Source organism: Impatiens glandulifera, chromosome 9 (assembly GCF_907164915.1).
Source record: "Impatiens glandulifera chromosome 9, dImpGla2.1, whole genome shotgun sequence".
Lineage (NCBI taxonomy): Eukaryota > Viridiplantae > Streptophyta > Magnoliopsida > Ericales > Balsaminaceae > Impatiens > Impatiens glandulifera.
Genome location: NC_061870.1, coordinates 18,995,143 through 19,012,926, shown reverse-complemented (window position 1 = coordinate 19,012,926; position 17,784 = coordinate 18,995,143). Strand labels below are relative to the sequence as shown.

Here is a 17,784-nt window from a genome sequence, read left to right as displayed (position 1 = left end):
AGACATGAAGAGTCTCATTTACTAAAGATATGACCAAGTGACTTGGACAATCCAAGAGACACTTGAATAACAAAAAGGCACCTTAATTATTATTATTTTTATTATTACTTTAATTTCTAACAAGGCTTTGGGCAATCAATTCAAAATGCAGCGTGTTAAGGCCTATCACAAACACATAACTTAGACTTGGACAATCAATTCAAAACGAAATTTGCCCATATTCAAAATTGTAATTAATTAATCAATTTTAAATCATAAACAATGGAAATTCTTACCCATGAGAGGTAACATCATACACTTATTTAAATTATTATAGTAAGTAAATATTAGAAAATAACATCAAACTTTGGTCATAACTAAACTATGGTTTATACCTTATCTTTGATGATGATCAAACAATTAGTCCTCCTCTTGTTGTTGTGTAATGTTACTTCAGTTTTTCTATGCAATTTACCTTCCTAATAATAAGAAAGGGGATAATAAAAAGATTGAGATACATGACTCATAATAAAACTATATGAAATTAGAGACAATTAGAACTAGAAAGTCCTATTATATCCAACATTGTTAACAGTAACATTATCAAAACTACCAAAATAGGTCAGAATAACTTACTTCAAGGAGGATAGAGACTAATTGAAAGTTGTGCAATACAGGCCGAGTGAATATACATGGTGAGTCTAAACATTGATTGTCCGCAATTTGAATGTTATTATATTTATTATATTTTTATGCAATTAGGATTTATTTAATTATTAGTGGGCTTGGGCTTGTGTGTATAAGTAGTTTAGAGTTTCTAACATAATTTACTCCTTTAAAAGAGTTGTCTACAAAGGTTAAAACACAACACTTAAAACTTTTAAACTTTTTCCTCTTTAACATATATATCATTGTTCTTCCTATATTTTACTTATTTTCCTTTCATCATTATTGTTCTTAGAAAAATCGATAATCGAAACCAATATTTGGTATCAGAGTCTATCTCAAGAACATGCCGTTGACAAAATCAACCAGAGATGCGGCGACAATGAAGATCAGAAGAGAAGAGAACGTGAGCTCTCATATTCGTTACTCACGAAGAGTAACTACTCGATGTAGACGTTGAAGATGTAGATGAACTTATAAGCACAAGGAGTGTGGGAAGCCGTGATGCTCGACGAGGTCGATGAACAGAAGGATAGAATGTCTCTCGCCGCCATCTATCAAGTGCTCCAAAATTACGTCCTTCTCACGGTGGCCGAGAATGATTCTGCGAAGTAAGTGTATGAGATGCTAAAGACAATGCATGATTGAGTGGAAAGAGTCAAGGAGGAGAAAATACAAACTTTGAAGACACACTTCGAGGCGATTCACATGAAGAACAGGGAGTCGGTGGGTTATTTTACCATAAAATTGACATTCATTGTGACTCGTATACGCTCGTTGGAAGAGAAGGTGGAGGAGATCTTCATCGTCGAGAAGTTCTGTAGAGTCGTATCACAAAAATACATATAGATCATTATCGTGATCCAACATTTTGTGACCTCAAGATATGACCGTCGAGGAGATCATTAGTCATCTCAAATTTCACTAGGAGAGACTTCGTGGCTATGAAAACCAAGAGGAGGAGAAGCACCTCTTGCTCACGGATGGTGAATGGATGTCACAAATGATGAAAAATGGAGAAGCCAATATTTCTTCCAGATCGTTGAGTAGTAGAGACAACGGTAGAGATAACCGAGGTCGTGGAAAAGAACGGGGATAAGTGCGAGGTCGAGGAAGAGGTCATGGAGAAAGCTCACCTCAATTGAAGACACTACGCCCCTCAAAGAAAAGATCTTAATGAAGTGTTACTCTTGTCAAAATTACGGGCACTACACAACTATGTGCCCTAATAAAAGGCCCAACAAGGAGGAAAACCTCACTAGCTTCCATGATAAGGAACCAATATTAATGTTCTCTACGGGAGTGATGAAGTCTTTTCCCGAAGACAATGAGACAAACCTCGAAGAGTTCGTGCAAGAACCGTCCAAGAAGAAACTAGAGATGGTGTTGCTCAATGAAAAGAACGTCACGACGAACCTCCTTACAAGTGGCGATGAGTACAATCACACCGACGTTTGAAACCTTGACAATAGAGAAAGCAAACATATGATGGACCATTGAGAGAAGTTCAATGAGCTCGATGAGAAGATCTCTAGAAATGTAAAGTTCGGAGATGGATCACTCGTTGAGATCAAGGGTCGAGGATGAATCTTATTTGAATGCAAGAACCGTGATCAACGTATAATGACCAAGGTATATTACATTCCAGAATTGAAGAGTAATATTACAAGTCTCGGTCAGATGACAGAAAAGGGAAATACAATCATCTTAGCCAGATCGCTCTTAAAGATGTTCGACCAAAATGGTATTTTATTGATGAAGAGGGAGAAATCGCCAAATCATTTATACAAGATTTCTCTTCAGATGAGGCAACCAATTTCTCTATTAACATCGCTAGTAGATCCAACTTTGTTATGACACACGAAACTTGGGCACCTAAACTTTATATGCTCAAGATGATGGGAGAGAAGGAGATGATTATAGGGTTTCCCAAGATCACACACCCCAACCAAGTGTGTGAGAGTTGCATCATCACAAAGAAAAAAAGGTACCCTTACCTGTCCAAGCCAACTTTTGTATTGAACATCCCATACAACTTGTGCACGCAGATCTGTGTGGTCCGATCACCTCTTCATCACTCACCGCTAACAAGTATTTTCTTCTACTTATTGATGATTATAGTCTCTAGATGTGGGTGTACATGCTTAGAGAGAAAGGAGAAACTTTTGAAACATTCAAGAAGTTCAAGAGACTCGTGGAAAAAACAAGTTCGAGCATAAGCTGAAGACTTTATGCAGTAATAGAGGTGGAGAGTTCACATCATAAAAAATTATAGAGTTCTACAAAGAGGAAGGAGTTGAACGTCACCTCACAACACCGTACTCTAAAACAAAATTGCGTGATGGAGAGAAGAAATCGTAATGTGATGGGTGTTGCGAGGAGCTTACTCAAGAGCATGTAGGTACCGACAAACCTCTAGGGAAAGGCGGTGCGACATGCAATTTATCTCTTGAATTTATTATCGACAAATGTGCTAAGAACTTGCATCCCTTACTAGGAATGGACCGGTAAGCGACCTCATCTGGAGCACTTGAGAGTGTTTGGGTGTACCGGACATGTGAAGACTACAAGACCACATCTCAAGAAGCTTGATGATCAAAGTCAAGATATGTCGTGTTCGAGGAGGAGAAAAAGTAGGAGTGGAGCAACAACAACAACGAGATCGTACAAAATTCCATGGAGTTTGGAATCCTACGATATGACGACACCTAAAGGAGTTGGAAAACGTAACAACTACACTGAACTCCCCTTGTCACCAAGAGAGCTCGGGTGGGTCCACAACCAAATTTCCCCCCATCAAACTTTGTTTCCTCACCGGTGTCTATGCGGAGACACCACTAATAGAGATGGGTCTTGATTAATTGTTATTGATCACCACTGACGAGCCAACACCATATCACGAGGCAACAACCGAAAAGTCGTGGAATGAGGCCAATAAGGAAGAGCTCGAGTCCATCAGGAGACCAAGACATGGGAGCTCACCAACTTACCACCCGATCACAAGACCATCGTGTTAAAGTGAGTTTTCAAGTTGAAAAGAGATATCGAAGGCAACATCCTCAAGCACAAAGTGAGATTGGTACGAAAGGCTACGTGTAGAAGTAATGCGTTGACTTTGAGGAGACATTTGTACCGGTGGCGAGACTTGACACAATCAGGCTAATTCTTCTCATTGTAGCTCACCATGGATGATAAATCAACTACTTGGACGTCAAATAAATATTTCTCAATAGTGATATCAAAGAAAAAGTCTACGTCGCTCAACTTGAAGTCTTCATTATAAAGAATAAAAAGCACAAATTGTACAAGTTATGCGAGGCTCTCTATGGAATACGTCAAGAACCAAGGGCGTGGAACAGTACCTCAATAAGAGAATGATGAGTCTTGACTTCGTGAAATTTTCTCAAGAGTAGGTTATGTACACGAGGAATCATGGAGAAGAAATATTAATCATTGGTGTATATGTCGATGTATTGACATGATCAAGCATAAAGGGCATTGAGGAGTTCAAAATGCAGATGATGAAGGAGTTCAAGATAAGTGATATCGGGTTACTCTCGTACTACATTGGTATCGGTGGATTAGAAGAAAGAAATCATCGAGGTGAAGTAGGCGGCTTATGCAATGAAGATGTTGAAATAATTCACAATGGAGGATTACAACCCGATCAAGTATTTGATGGAAGCAAAGTTGCAGCTCAAAAATGACGTGGAAGGAAGGTTCAGGTGTATAGGCATATAATTGAGTGTCTTAGGTACTTGATGGACACTCAACCCGATATCTGTTACTCAATTAATATAGTGAGTCGATACATGGAGTAGTCTACCACTCTACACCAATATGCAGTAAAAAACATTATTCGTTATGTGAAGAGAATGATGAGTTATGAGATTCAGTTAAGAGAAAGACGAGAAGTTGAAGAACTAGTTGGTTTTACTAACGACCTAGTCGGTGACATAGACGACAAAAAAACTAGAGGGATAATGTTTTATCTCAACGAAAATATAATCACCTGGAAATCTTAGAAGAAACAAACTATTGTTTTATCTTCATGTGAGACGAAGTTCATGGAAGCTATTGCAGCGTCGTGTCAAAGACTTTGGCTGAGAAGTTTGTTGAGCGAGGTGCTTGGATGCGAGCCAAGGCCGGTAACTCAACCCGATATCTGTAACACAATTAACATAGTGAGTCGATACATGGAGTAGCCTACCACTCTACACCAATAGGCAGTAAAACATATTATTCGTTATGTGAAGAGAATGATGAGTTATGAGATTCAGTTAAGAGAAGGACGAGAAGTTGAAGAACTAGTTCATTTTACTAACGACCTAGCCGGTGACATAGATGACAAAAAAACCGGAGGGATAATGTTTTATCTCAACGAGAATCTAATCACCTGGAAATCTTAGAAGCAACAAACTGTTGTTTTATCTTTATGTGAGATGAAGTTCATGGAAGCTATTGCAGCGTCGTGTCAAAGACTTTGGCTGAAAATTTTGTTGAGCGATGTGCTTGGATACGAGCCAAGGCCGGTAACTCTTTATATCAACAATAAGTCCGCAATAACATTAATGAAGAATCTAATGTTTCATGGACGCAATGAGCACATTAACACTCGATTCCATTTCATCTGTGAATGTGTTAAGAACCGACATATCATCGTAGAGTTCGTAAGAAATGGAGAGCAACATGCAGACATTTTCACCAAGGCAGTATCAAGAGTCAAATTTCCAAAGATGTGAGAGTTGCTCGGTAAGAAGAATCTCGAACCATATCAAGCTTACGGGGGAGATCGTGAGTCTAAGAAATTGTCGACAACTTGAATGTTATTGTTTTATGTCTTTTATTCAATGAGAGAGAAAGTGAGATGAAAAAATAAAATAAAATTTTTATTATTTTAAAAAAAAATGATTAGGGCAACACACTTATAATGAAAGTAAGACCACAAATTCGACGTGGTCTATCACGTCGTCTCCCTTTAATTTTATTTATTTTTAATTTTATTTTCTCATTCGTATTATGAATATTTCTTTCCCCACTTCTTCTTTAGAAACTTTTCTTCTTCTTCTTCTTTGGTGATTTTCAAGTTTTCAGAAACGAAACGATTCATCTTTCTTCAGCTTGTAGAGAAATTGCATAGATTTTCATTCGTCTTTTCATCTCTTTATCGAAAATGGTAAGCATTCAAGTTTGAAAACCCTAAACCCTAGTTTTCTATATCTAAAATAACAAGTTCTACTCTTTTACTTTTCAGGAGAATGTCGTTCTTAAAACTAGGACGACAAGTATGTTCAAAACATTCAAAGGTAAGTTATTTCTCAAAGTATTTCTACTTATTTGGTTGATAGATTCTATTGTTGTTGTGTTACTGTTTTGTTAAGGTATATATTATCTTGATACTACTTTATTTTGGTTCTTTTGATACTGGCCTTGTTATGTTGAAAAAACTCCATAAATTGTCCCGAACATGGCCTTGTTCGTGATTTTTTTATGTTAATAAAAGCTTGAAAGTACATTGGTGTTATTGTTTTGTCAAGGTTTATATTGTTTTGATACTATTTATTTTGGTTGTTTGATACTTTCCTTGTTATGTTGAAAAATGTGCATAAAAAATCTCGAACATGGCCTTGTTATGTTGAAAATAATTCATAAAAAACCCAAACATGGCTATTTTGGGACTTTTATATGTTGAAAAAATCTTTTATCATAAAAAAAGTCAAGAACATGGCTTTATGAGTTCCCGAAATGACCTTATGAGCTATTAATGTTTTTAATGGAATACAGAACCAAAAAAATGAAGTTTTTTTAACATAAAAAAAGACAAGAACATATTTTTATGAGTTCCTAAACATGGCCTTATGAGGTTTTGAACATGATATTTTTAATGGGATACAAAACTACAAAATTGAAATTTTTCGACGTAAAAAAAGTCAAGAATATGGCCTTATGATATTCTAAACATGGTCTTATGAGTTCCCAAACGTGATATTTTAATGGAATGCATAACTTAAAAATTGATTTTTTTAATATAAAAAAGTTAAGAACATGGCCTTATAAGTTTTGAAATATGACTTTATGAGTTTTCGAACATTATATTTTGAATGGGATGCGAAACTGAAAAATTGAAGTTTTTTTAACATAAAAAAATCATAGATAATGACTTTATAAGTTACCAACATAGCCTTATAAGTTCCTTATGAATAATTTTTTTTCTTCTCAATTTGTATTTAGTTGAATAAATTAACTTTAATGAAAATTATTGAAACTTACTTATTAAATCCCTATCTAGAGATAAATAAAGGGCTTTAAAAATTGCATCAATATCATTTCTTTCTTCACTCACTTCCTTTTTTTTCTTTTTCTTTTTTTTTTTTCTATTTCTAAAGTTTTTCTTGTTTCTTCCACATCAATCAATATATGTCTTAGAAATTGGTAATTCATTGAGAATTTAATTTGTTTCATCCAAACTTCCTCTACTTTATTCAATGTATTCTTGTTCATCATCTACTAAAAAATCACTCTTCATTAGGTTGCTTCAATATTTTTAATAGAAGTTAATATATTCACATTCAAGTTATCCATATCAATTCCACATTACAAAGTCCCTATCAATATCAGACCTACTTCAGATGCATTTTTCTTCTTTTTAGCATTCTTCAAATTAGAATTAAATATTGTAATTTCAATATTAAAAAATGTATGTACATTTAAAAAATATACTTTAAAATCTTAGTATAAAGTTATTAAAATATCCAAATAAATTTTAAAATTATAAAAAAGGATCAAACTAAGACTTTATCAACTTTTTAGTTTGTAGTAATGTGATTCCAAAGATTACATTACTATATATTTGATTTTACTAAAAAGAAAATAACAAGTAAATTAGTAAAAAAAAAGTAATAAAAGAATTACTATTTGATTTTCACTAAAAAGAAAATAACAAGTAAATCAGTACAAAAAAGTAATAAAAGAATTACTATTTATAGTTATATATTCCTAAAATAATTTTAAAACGTAATAAAAGAATATTGTTTAGTCGTATATACTTGTATAATTATAATTTTTTATTTAAATGTATGAATTATAAAAAATAACTCATTTAGCCTCTTATATAATATATCATTTTTTAAAAAAAAATTATTTTGAGACTCCATAAATAGATAAATATAAATAGATAAATATAAAGGGAAATCTGACGAAATGACCCTAAAAATATGAGTAAATGAGCTAGTGATCAGCGCATAATTTTAAATGCGCTGGTGACCATTTCATATTTTTTTAACGAAATTGTCTCTGTCGCGAAACGCAATCGCCGGTTGCGAGACGCAACTAGATACAATGTGAAAAGTCCACAATCGGATTGTCGGCTGTGTCTTGCGATTGGATTGCGTCTCGCGATTTCCGGTTGCGTCTCGCGAATGTCGATTGTGTCTCGCGAATGCGTCTCGCGAATGAATCTCGCGATTTCCGGTTGCGTCTCGTGGATGTATCTCGCGAATGCCGGTTGCGTCTCGTGAATGCATCTCGCGATTGTCAGTTGTCTCTCGCGAATGTCGGTTGCTTCTCGCAACTGGGGGTGCGTCTCGCGATTGTGGACTTTTCACCTGATATTCGGTTGCGTCTGGCAACCGACGGTTGCGTTTTGCGATAGGGATAATTTCGTCAAAAAATAGGGAGGAGTCAACCACGCATTTAAAATTATGCATTAGTCGCCGGCCCGCTCATTTACCCCAATTATGAGGTTCATTTCCTCAAATTTTCCAATATAAAATGAAGAAAGAGACTCAACTAATTAAGTTCTATATCTATATTGTATTATAATTGTATATGTAGAAAAATATTAATTTAACCTGAAACGTTTTGAATTAAAAATGCAGTGGGATATCATTGTCCATTTATATATATATTAAATTAATTTAAACAAGAAGTTAACTAGAATAAATAACCCAAAATCATACACTATTCTAACTATATGTAGACAACCTAATGGTAAATAAGTTTATTCCTAAAATTATGTATTCTTTTTTAATTTCAATTATAGATTATTTTTGTAATTCATTATGTGATTTTATATTAAATTACTTATATGTTGTTTAGTTAAATGATTTTAGAATTTAATTCAAAAGCACTTGTAAAAATATCATATTGTTTTAGAACTGTTTTTAATACTATAATTCTTATTAATAAATGTTATATATAAAATAATAATATATATAGAAAAGATATTATCACATCATGTTATATTATTATAATTTTTTTATTATAAGTTTATTATAATATATATATATATATATATATATTATATTATAGATATTATCTATATAATTTTATATAATATTTTAATATAACTTTTTTATATTTTAACATGATATCAAATATCAAAGTTTGTTTTCGTTTTAACCCATCAAGTCATATACTCAGTCTTTCATTGCCTTAATCCATGGTTACTCATTAATGTGTGTATCTTATAAGTTTATTATTATATTTTATTTTATTTTTAATAACATGTTTTTTTGTTAATTTATTTTAATTGTTTTCTTAATATTTTAATTTTTTTCAACTATTGTAATTTCGGAGTTTATATTCAGTTGTTGTTTCACTTTAACGTTCTATTTTTATGATATTTTACCTCATTCGTTGGTTTATTTAATCAAAAGTCGGCATCGATATAATGATTTTTTTTCCAGTTGTTGTTTCATTCATTTTAATTCTCAAATAATTCTATTTCTTCACTGATTTATTTAATCAATAAAGTGTTCTTCCATCGTTGAATGTAGGGGTGGAAAAAATTACCGATGTTATAAGTATATCGAAAATACCGTACCGTAATATATCAAAAATATCGATTTTTAAGGTATATCAAAAAAAGGTAAGGTATGATACCGATACCAAAATTATTGGTAATGTAAAGGTATGAGATTTTTTAAATTTTGATATATCGAGATATACCAAAATAGTATTTATAAATTAAATATATATATATATATATTTTGTAAGGAAATAATTAAATAGATTTAATATTAATTTAATTATAAAAATATAATTTTTATAAATATAAAAATATAATTATATTAAAATATTATTCAATATATACAATTTTCTATTTTACAGATGAGATTGATTTTTTTTTTTAATTTAATATATTTTTTAGGTATCAAAGGTATAATACCGATATCGTACCGAAATTAAAGTATACCGAAATCAAGGTAAAATAAATGTATTAAGTTTTGTATATCGAAATTAAGGTATACCGAAATCAATGTAAATTAAATGTATGAATTTTTTATATACCGAAATTTTCAATAAAGTATATATAAAATTTTAAGTATACCGTACGATTGACCCATCTTAGTTGCATGAATCTCAACACTTGCACCTTTATCAAGGTGGGAGATTATACTATTAATATTTCATAATCTTGCCTTCAATTTCAATTTCAAATTGTCTAAATCTTTTACATATTAAATTTAAAGATAGATATTAACATATAAAATAATATAGGTAAGATATTATCTCAACATTATAATATTGTCATAATATTTTATTAATTTTCTTATAATGTTTATATATTAAATATAACATCATTATTCCACACACTTAACAATAAAATTCTTTTAAAGGGTGAATCTAATAATACAAATTATCCATATAAATAAAAGTGGTTACCAACGTTGATAATATCATTGAACAATTTAACCATCACAAGTTTAAATTATTAAATCATGTAATTAATTAATTTTAAATTATTTTATTTATTATAAGACTAACATTTATAAATATTTCTTATTCAAATATTTAATGTTACAATAATAAAATTAACTAATAATATAAAATAATCATAACTCAACTCAAACATCCTTTACTATTAGATTTCAAAAGGTATATTCAATAGAAATATAAAAGTTTATTACATATATTTTATAAAAAAAAAAGTTTGTAATCTCTAAAAATTACACTTAAAAAATGAAAAACTAGAATCAGAACATCCTTTATTCATTGAAAAACAATGACTTATTTTGAAAACGGCTAGATAGAAATAAAAATATTTCTCACTTGGTACATATTTGATATCATGATGGTAACCTTAACACTAATGCAGAAACATGTAACCACACTTTCTGTTTCACTCTAATTAAACATCCAAATTATCACAATTTTATCTTCTTTTGAGTAAGGCTGATTTGATAATGAGTTTTAATTAGTTATTTAAACAATTTTGTTTGAGTTTTTGGGATATATGGTGAAAAACAATTAAGGGTATTAATATTTAATAAAATAATAATTTTGAAAAAGAAATGAAATAGAAAATATTTTGATTGATAAATTTATTAGTTTGATTGTTGAAGCAATCATGAAAATATTTATTTAAAAATATTTAAAAGTTTAATTGTTGTTTAAGACTCGAACATAAAAAGCTTGAATATTAATCACAAAATGTCTGAAATTCTTATTTTGATGTATTATTTTCTTTTTCTAATTAATTTGTCACAATAAATAAAATAATATTAACTATATTTTATAGGTATTTATTTTTAATTAAAATATTTTTGCAAATTTACTAATTTCAAACTAATAAATGTGTTTGAGCGACCGAGTACAGATTTATCAAAAAAATTAAGTGAAATGGATTTGGAATTTAGTTTTCATAAAATTTAAAAAATGATCTAACTTTTATTTTATTTTTACTATTTATCACTTTGGATGTATTAATTTCTTAAATGAAGCATTTTTATAAAATTTCACGCGTTTCAAAATATCGAATATTATGAGTGCCTTAAATAATGGGTAATATGTCTGAAGAGTTGGTAAATTTGAAAAGAGATAATTACTCATTTGTTTTTACAAATATATTAAATTAGTTTTAAAATTAATGCTACATTTAAGTAAGAAGATGATGTGTTTATAACAAATTTTTTAATAATTAAAATTGTGATAGTTTAAGTCTTTTATGACATAACTCAAAGTTTCAAATTCATTTAATAAATGAGTAATTATAAAGAAAAAAAATTGAGTGTCATGAATGGTGTTAGGAATGATGTGAGAACACGTGATTGAACTTAAATTTATTAGGGGAAAGAAATTCTATTTTTCAAGTCGAATCAATCCCTATTCCAAATTCCAGTTTTAACTAAAAATTGAGTCAATTATTAAATATAAATTTAATTATAAATTTAATAACATATTAAATCCAATTTTATTTATTTTTTTGATATTTTATCTCATTGAGCTACATTTTTCATACAAAATATAATATAAACACATTCACATTATTTATATGTTTCTCACATAAACCCAGATTTAAACTCCATCTCCAAACCCATCTGTTTTTTCCATAAGAATTTTTGAAACCGTAAAATGCATCAAATATTCTAACTGGATATCCTCTAGTTAGATACTACTTAATATTGACAATATCTATATTATACTTTAGAAATTGACAAACAAGCTTAAACTATCATTTAAGTAAAAGTAAAGAAGAAAATACTTGTTTGGATATACAAATGCCTCTGGTCAAAAATATTTAGAAGGTGAATTTGGATTAAAGAATGTCCAAAAAATTGAAGTAATGTTTTTTGTTTTGTTTTTGCAAAGTATCTAGAGTTTAATTTAATTGAGATAGTTTTATAAAATATAACTTAATTATATATATACTTGTTAACATTTTTTCATCCGAACAAAACATGAGGTATTTTCAGATATAGTTTAGTTCAATTTGTCATGGTTTCTTTTGTTTGACTTAATTAAATAACTTAATTAAAAAACACTATCACTGAACTCTATTACATTTACATCATTCAAATCATTAATTAAAAAAAAATATTAAAATACCTTATTTTAAATTATTATCACTCAGCTAATTTAAGAGGCGACAAATGTGCTTTTGTTAAGTTCGACATCGAAAAAATATATGATCACGTCAATTGAGAGTTTTTGTTTGACGTAATTGACAAAATGAGAATAGTGTGAAATGGACTGAATGTATTAGATTTTGTCTCTCGACGGTTAAGTTTTCTGTCATTGTTAATGGTAATTCTTAGGGATTTTTTGAGAGTTCCTGAGGGATTAGACAGGGTGATTCACTCTCTCCTTTCTTGTTCGTTATTGTTATAAAAGTTCTCTAAAAAATTATAGCGTTCATAGAAAACTCGAGACTCATCCATGGAGTGAGTTGTGGGTCAAGAATATATCTTTTTTTATATCACATTTTTTCGTTGATGACACGCTCTGCATGATTCATGCTACCTACTAGATTTTTAAACGTTTCGGGATATTTATGAGTATTTGGTGCATGTTCCGGTCTGAATCTTAATAAGTCAAACAACTTTTTCTCAAATCATGTTTCGAATAGAAGAAAGACGATGTTGACAAATGTGTTGGTGTTTAGAATTTGTGATCTTTCATCAACATACATTGTTATTCCATTGGATGCTAAATTACGATACAAAATCTCTTGAGATCCGATTATCACTAAAATGGAATATAAACTGTCTAAATGGAAAAGTAAAATAATCTCAAAAATTGGTCGGTTAATCTTCATTAAGAGTGTATTGTCATCTATGCCCACATATATGATGTCTTTATTCAATTTTTCTAAGAGTTTGGCGATGAAAAATAGAAAGAACAATGTATAAATTTCTATAGGGATCTTCTAACTCATCGTTTTATCATGTAGTTAGCTGAGATAAGGTTAAATGTTTTAAAGATCAATGAGGTTTGTATATTCAAGATCTTATTTCCTTTTATAAGGCTTTTATATCAAAATGGTGTTGCAAATTTTCCATAGAACCGAATTGTCTTTGGGCATCGATGATCAAATGTAAGTATGTTTAGTTGGTTCACAAAAATATCTAATTATCTAGTGGGGTGTAGTATTGGGGAATTTATTCTACGTGGAAAAGTTTTTTTAGAAACATAGATTCAGTGTGGGGATGGTTCTTTGATCAGTTTTTGTGACGACATTTGGTGTAGTGTCAACAGTTTAGCTAGGACGTATCATGAGCTTGCTTTCATTGTTATATGTAGAAATCGCACAATTAAGGACATGATTGATCCTCGATCTAGTGGTTCCGCTTGCTGAATTAGATATAGAAAGAGATTAAACATTATGGAGAGTTTATCCCATAATAGAGTTTTACTTTTGGTAGGATGCAAACAAGTGTCTCCGTCTGAACAAGACGTTATGCGTTGGCAAGACATTGATAGTTTCTATTTGGGACATTTCTACAAGTTATTCACTAAGATGAGTTCATATAATTTTTGTTGGGAAAAAGTTTGGAAGTCAAAGATTTCATCTAAGATCTCATTCTTTGGATGAAGCGTTATTCATAGTGGAATTCTTACGGAATATATGTGCATAAAAATATGTTGTTTTTTGGTTAGTTATATATGTTACGAAGATGTTGAATTGAAAACTCACTTATTTTTGCATTTTCGATGAGTGAATAGTATTTGTAATATATTGTGGAGTATTACTAAGATTCATTAAATGATGTCCGAGTCTTTGGATAGTTGTTGAGAAATTTGAATTGATGCGACTAATATGAAAGTCCTACATAATTGGGTTACCATCCCAATTATATTTTGGTGGACTATCTAGTTGAGGATAAATCATCGAACTTTAATTGATCGTAGTCGTCCAATGCGTATCATTCATAATAATATTATTATAATTCTTTCTGATATTCATTCCGGAAAGTTGGTAAAGTCCGTCGGAGAGTTAATCGTTCCTCTCTAAGACTTACGAGCTCGATAACTTATTTAGTAATATTTTTTATTTTTTAAAATTTAGGTTTTAATTTTCTTTTTATAATTTTTATTTTTTTTCTTACTGTCAATTGTTTTTTTTTTTTTAAATAATAATCATTTATAATTATATATTAAAAAAAATTATCAAAAAAAAATCCGCCCCCATCTAAAAAATGTCACATACCATTACTTTCTTTCTTAACCATTTAATGACATGGTGAATCGTGGATCTAACTTCGAGGATTTGAGTTTCGCTGACATCCCTTTATTTTTTATTTTTTCCTTTGTTGTATTTTCTTTTAAGAGTAAATAAAAGATATTTTATTTTTTAGGAATTGAGTTATTTTGATTACATTGACTATATATATAAGCACATACATCTTAGACTAATGTTAATACATTCACCCATGAGAAAATAAACATAAAGAAATAGAGATGGAGTCAAAGACAAGAGTTAGAAAAATGATGATTGTTCTTTTATATATGTTTCTTTCCTGCGATAAATTTACAAGCGCTTCTTTTTTGAAGTGTCTTGTACAATGTGTAGTTGACCATGGTAATATCCTCAAAGGATGGAAAGCTATAGCAAAGTGCATTATCAAGAAGTGTATCTTTACCGCCAAGAAGGGACCCAAGCCTCGACCTCGACCTGAACCTCGACCTCAACTCCAACCTCGAACTCGACCTCCAGCTCCACCTTCTCGACCTCGATTACCACCTCCATCTCCGCCTTCGCCTCCTCCTCCTCAAATGGAATTATATCAACCTCCATCTCCAACAACGCCTCGTCGAATGGAATTATATCGACCTCCATTTCCAACTACGCCTCCTCAAATGGAATTATATGGACCTCCATTTCCAACTACGCCTCCTCAAATGGAATTATATCGACCTCCATTTCCAACTACGCCTCCTCAAATGGAATTATATCAACCTCCGCCTCCTCAAATGGTATTATCTAAAACATCGTAATTCTCGTATATATATTAATGTTTTTTAATTTGTAATTTTTTTTCCGACCAACATTTTAGAATAATAATTTTAAAAAATATTTTATAAAATAAAAAATTGAGCCTTCTTGGTATATATTTTTTATTTATCAAAATGGTAAAGTTTTAAAACAAAATTTTATTTACAAAATTTAAATATTTTCTGGAACATGATTTAACATTTTATTATTATTAATTTCTAATTGTTTCATTTTAAAATTTTCATCTATTTCAATTATACTTTTCATACAAAATATAAACAAATGCATTTCATTTTTTTACTTTGATATTTTAAAAAATATTGTAATAGTGATTGCAACAATACTTTTTATAAAGACTGATCAATAATTTAGTTAATTTTTTATTACTTGGAAGGGAGATTATAAAGCAAGTCAATGTGTATTGATCATGTAAACTTATTAGTATAAATTATTTACTATGAAACTTGATGTTAAATACTTTTTATTTTCAATTTATTATATTATCTTATATATATAAATTTAAAATATCTAATCGTGATTAAAACACGATATTCCTTAACTATTTTGAGAATAAAAAATCTAAACTTCTTTTAATAAAATCTAACTGACATCAACATCATATTAATATTAGATTAATTAATAAATTATGTCTATATGTAAATAATATGAGGATGGATAGAAGGAGGGAATGAGAGAGGGAATTATGTGTTACTACATCACTAATTTGAAAAAGAATAAAATGTGAGAAGAGAGAAGATAGAGAAATTTTATTATTTTTTTGGCTAATCAAATTACGCCACATCATTTTTTCCCTCAAATTCCCTCTTTCAATCATTTCTTAAATAATATTTATAAAATAATAATGTTTAAGACAATTTTTTTAATTAATCCTACATCACAGTGATATTAAAAACATAAAAAAATAAACTTTAGTTATTTATTAAAATAATATAAACAGTTTTAAAATAATATATATTTATTAAAAACCTCAAAATAATATAGTTAAATTTATTAAAAAGTTTAAAATAATATATTATAAATATTTTATTTTAAATTAAAGAGTTATTTAAATATCATAAATTATTATTAAAAAGTTTAATTATTATTTGGAAATGTTAATATTTAAATAACTTTTATTTAGATAAATTGTTTAGTAACTTTGTTTGCTTCCGTGGATATGTTCACTTGGATTGATAGGATGAATATGACAAAATCTATTTTTAAAAATGGATAATTAATATTTGCCCATATTTCTAATTTAATATGCATGTAGATAAGTAAAATTTTATTTTATATTATTATATTTCTTTGTTTGTTCAACTTATTACATTTTTATTTGTTTTTTAAGGATGAGAGCATTAATTAAGCCTATTTGAAAAAGAAGAACAAATTGTCTTGTTTGAAAACATCTTTAAAGCTGGAGTTGGAGCTGTATTTGTGTTTACTGAGAAGAAAAAATAATTTATGTATATTTTTTTTTTTTTGTTACATTTGATATTAATGGATGTACTTTAAAAACAATATATATATATATATATATATATATATTAGATTAAAATTTATAAATAATTTGGTTATTATTATTTCATATACTCATAACAAATTTTATACTTAATCATTTTTGTAAGCATTGTAACTTTATAAGATAAATTTTTACATTTCATTTCTCATTCTTTTATAAAATATTATTATTGAGATTGATATTGAGATGCACACAATTTTTTACAAAATATTGTGAAGATATTTTTGACTAAACATGGTAAACGAAATTAATTCTAAAATATATAATTATTTATTAATAAAATAATATTTTCAAATTGAATATAATAAAATTTATGAAACTAAAAAACGAAGTCAAATTAAAATAAGGCAATAAAATGTCAAACTATAAATTAGAAAAATAATTTAATTATTAAAATATGCATATATAAAACACATTTTTTTTATATAATTAATGTTAATAATCCATCATAATTTTCTAAAATATACTATTTATTTTTTAAATACTCTAAATATATGCTGAATTATTAATGTAATCATGAAAATTTGATATAATCCAATTTATAATAATATTAATAATTTTTAATAATATTTTAAATTTTAAATTCAAAATAATCAAAAGAAGAGGTTAAAATTAAAATTAAGATTAATTATTATGATAATTAAATCCTAATTAAAAACTAAAAATAATTTGAGACTAAAATATTATATTCATTTTACCTAAATTAAACATAAAAAAGGTTAAATAATTTAATTATAATTTTAAACATAAGTTATGTGTAATTTATGACTTAAAATAATTAAATAAATACCATAAAATACACCTAAAAAAATATAAATATAATTTTTATTATGTTGTCAAAAATATTTTTGTGTATTAATTTGGTAAAGAAAAATGAAAAAAATGGTTAAAAATTCGATTT

At 28.8% G+C, this 17,784-nt stretch overlaps 1 protein-coding gene across 1 annotated transcript; it reads left to right on the top strand.

The window, feature by feature from the left end:
- The first annotated feature begins 1,149 nt into the window (after nucleotides 1-1,149).
- LOC124915937 (formin-A-like) lies at nucleotides 1,150-15,363 on the top strand. Its single transcript, XM_047456678.1, has 4 exons — nucleotides 1,150-1,256; nucleotides 4,133-4,316; nucleotides 5,900-5,951; nucleotides 14,939-15,363. Exons 1-4 carry the CDS (start codon nucleotides 1,150-1,152, stop codon nucleotides 15,361-15,363), a joined length of 768 nt encoding a protein of 255 aa, XP_047312634.1.
- Nucleotides 15,364-17,784: the final 2,421 nt, after the last annotated feature.

Bases quoted from the DNA above. Each gene is read 5' to 3' on its own strand.
- LOC124915937 (XM_047456678.1), top strand. From the start codon at position 1,150: ATGCTCGACGAGGTCGATGAACAGAAGGATAGAATGTCTCTCGCCGCC. The intron at 4,317-5,899 runs GTATTTGATGGA...TTTACTTTTCAG, and splicing joins GAGGATTACAACCCGATCAA to GAGAATGTCGTTCTTAAAAC. The intron at 5,952-14,938 runs GTAAGTTATTTC...TACAATGTGTAG, and splicing joins TATGTTCAAAACATTCAAAG to TTGACCATGGTAATATCCTC.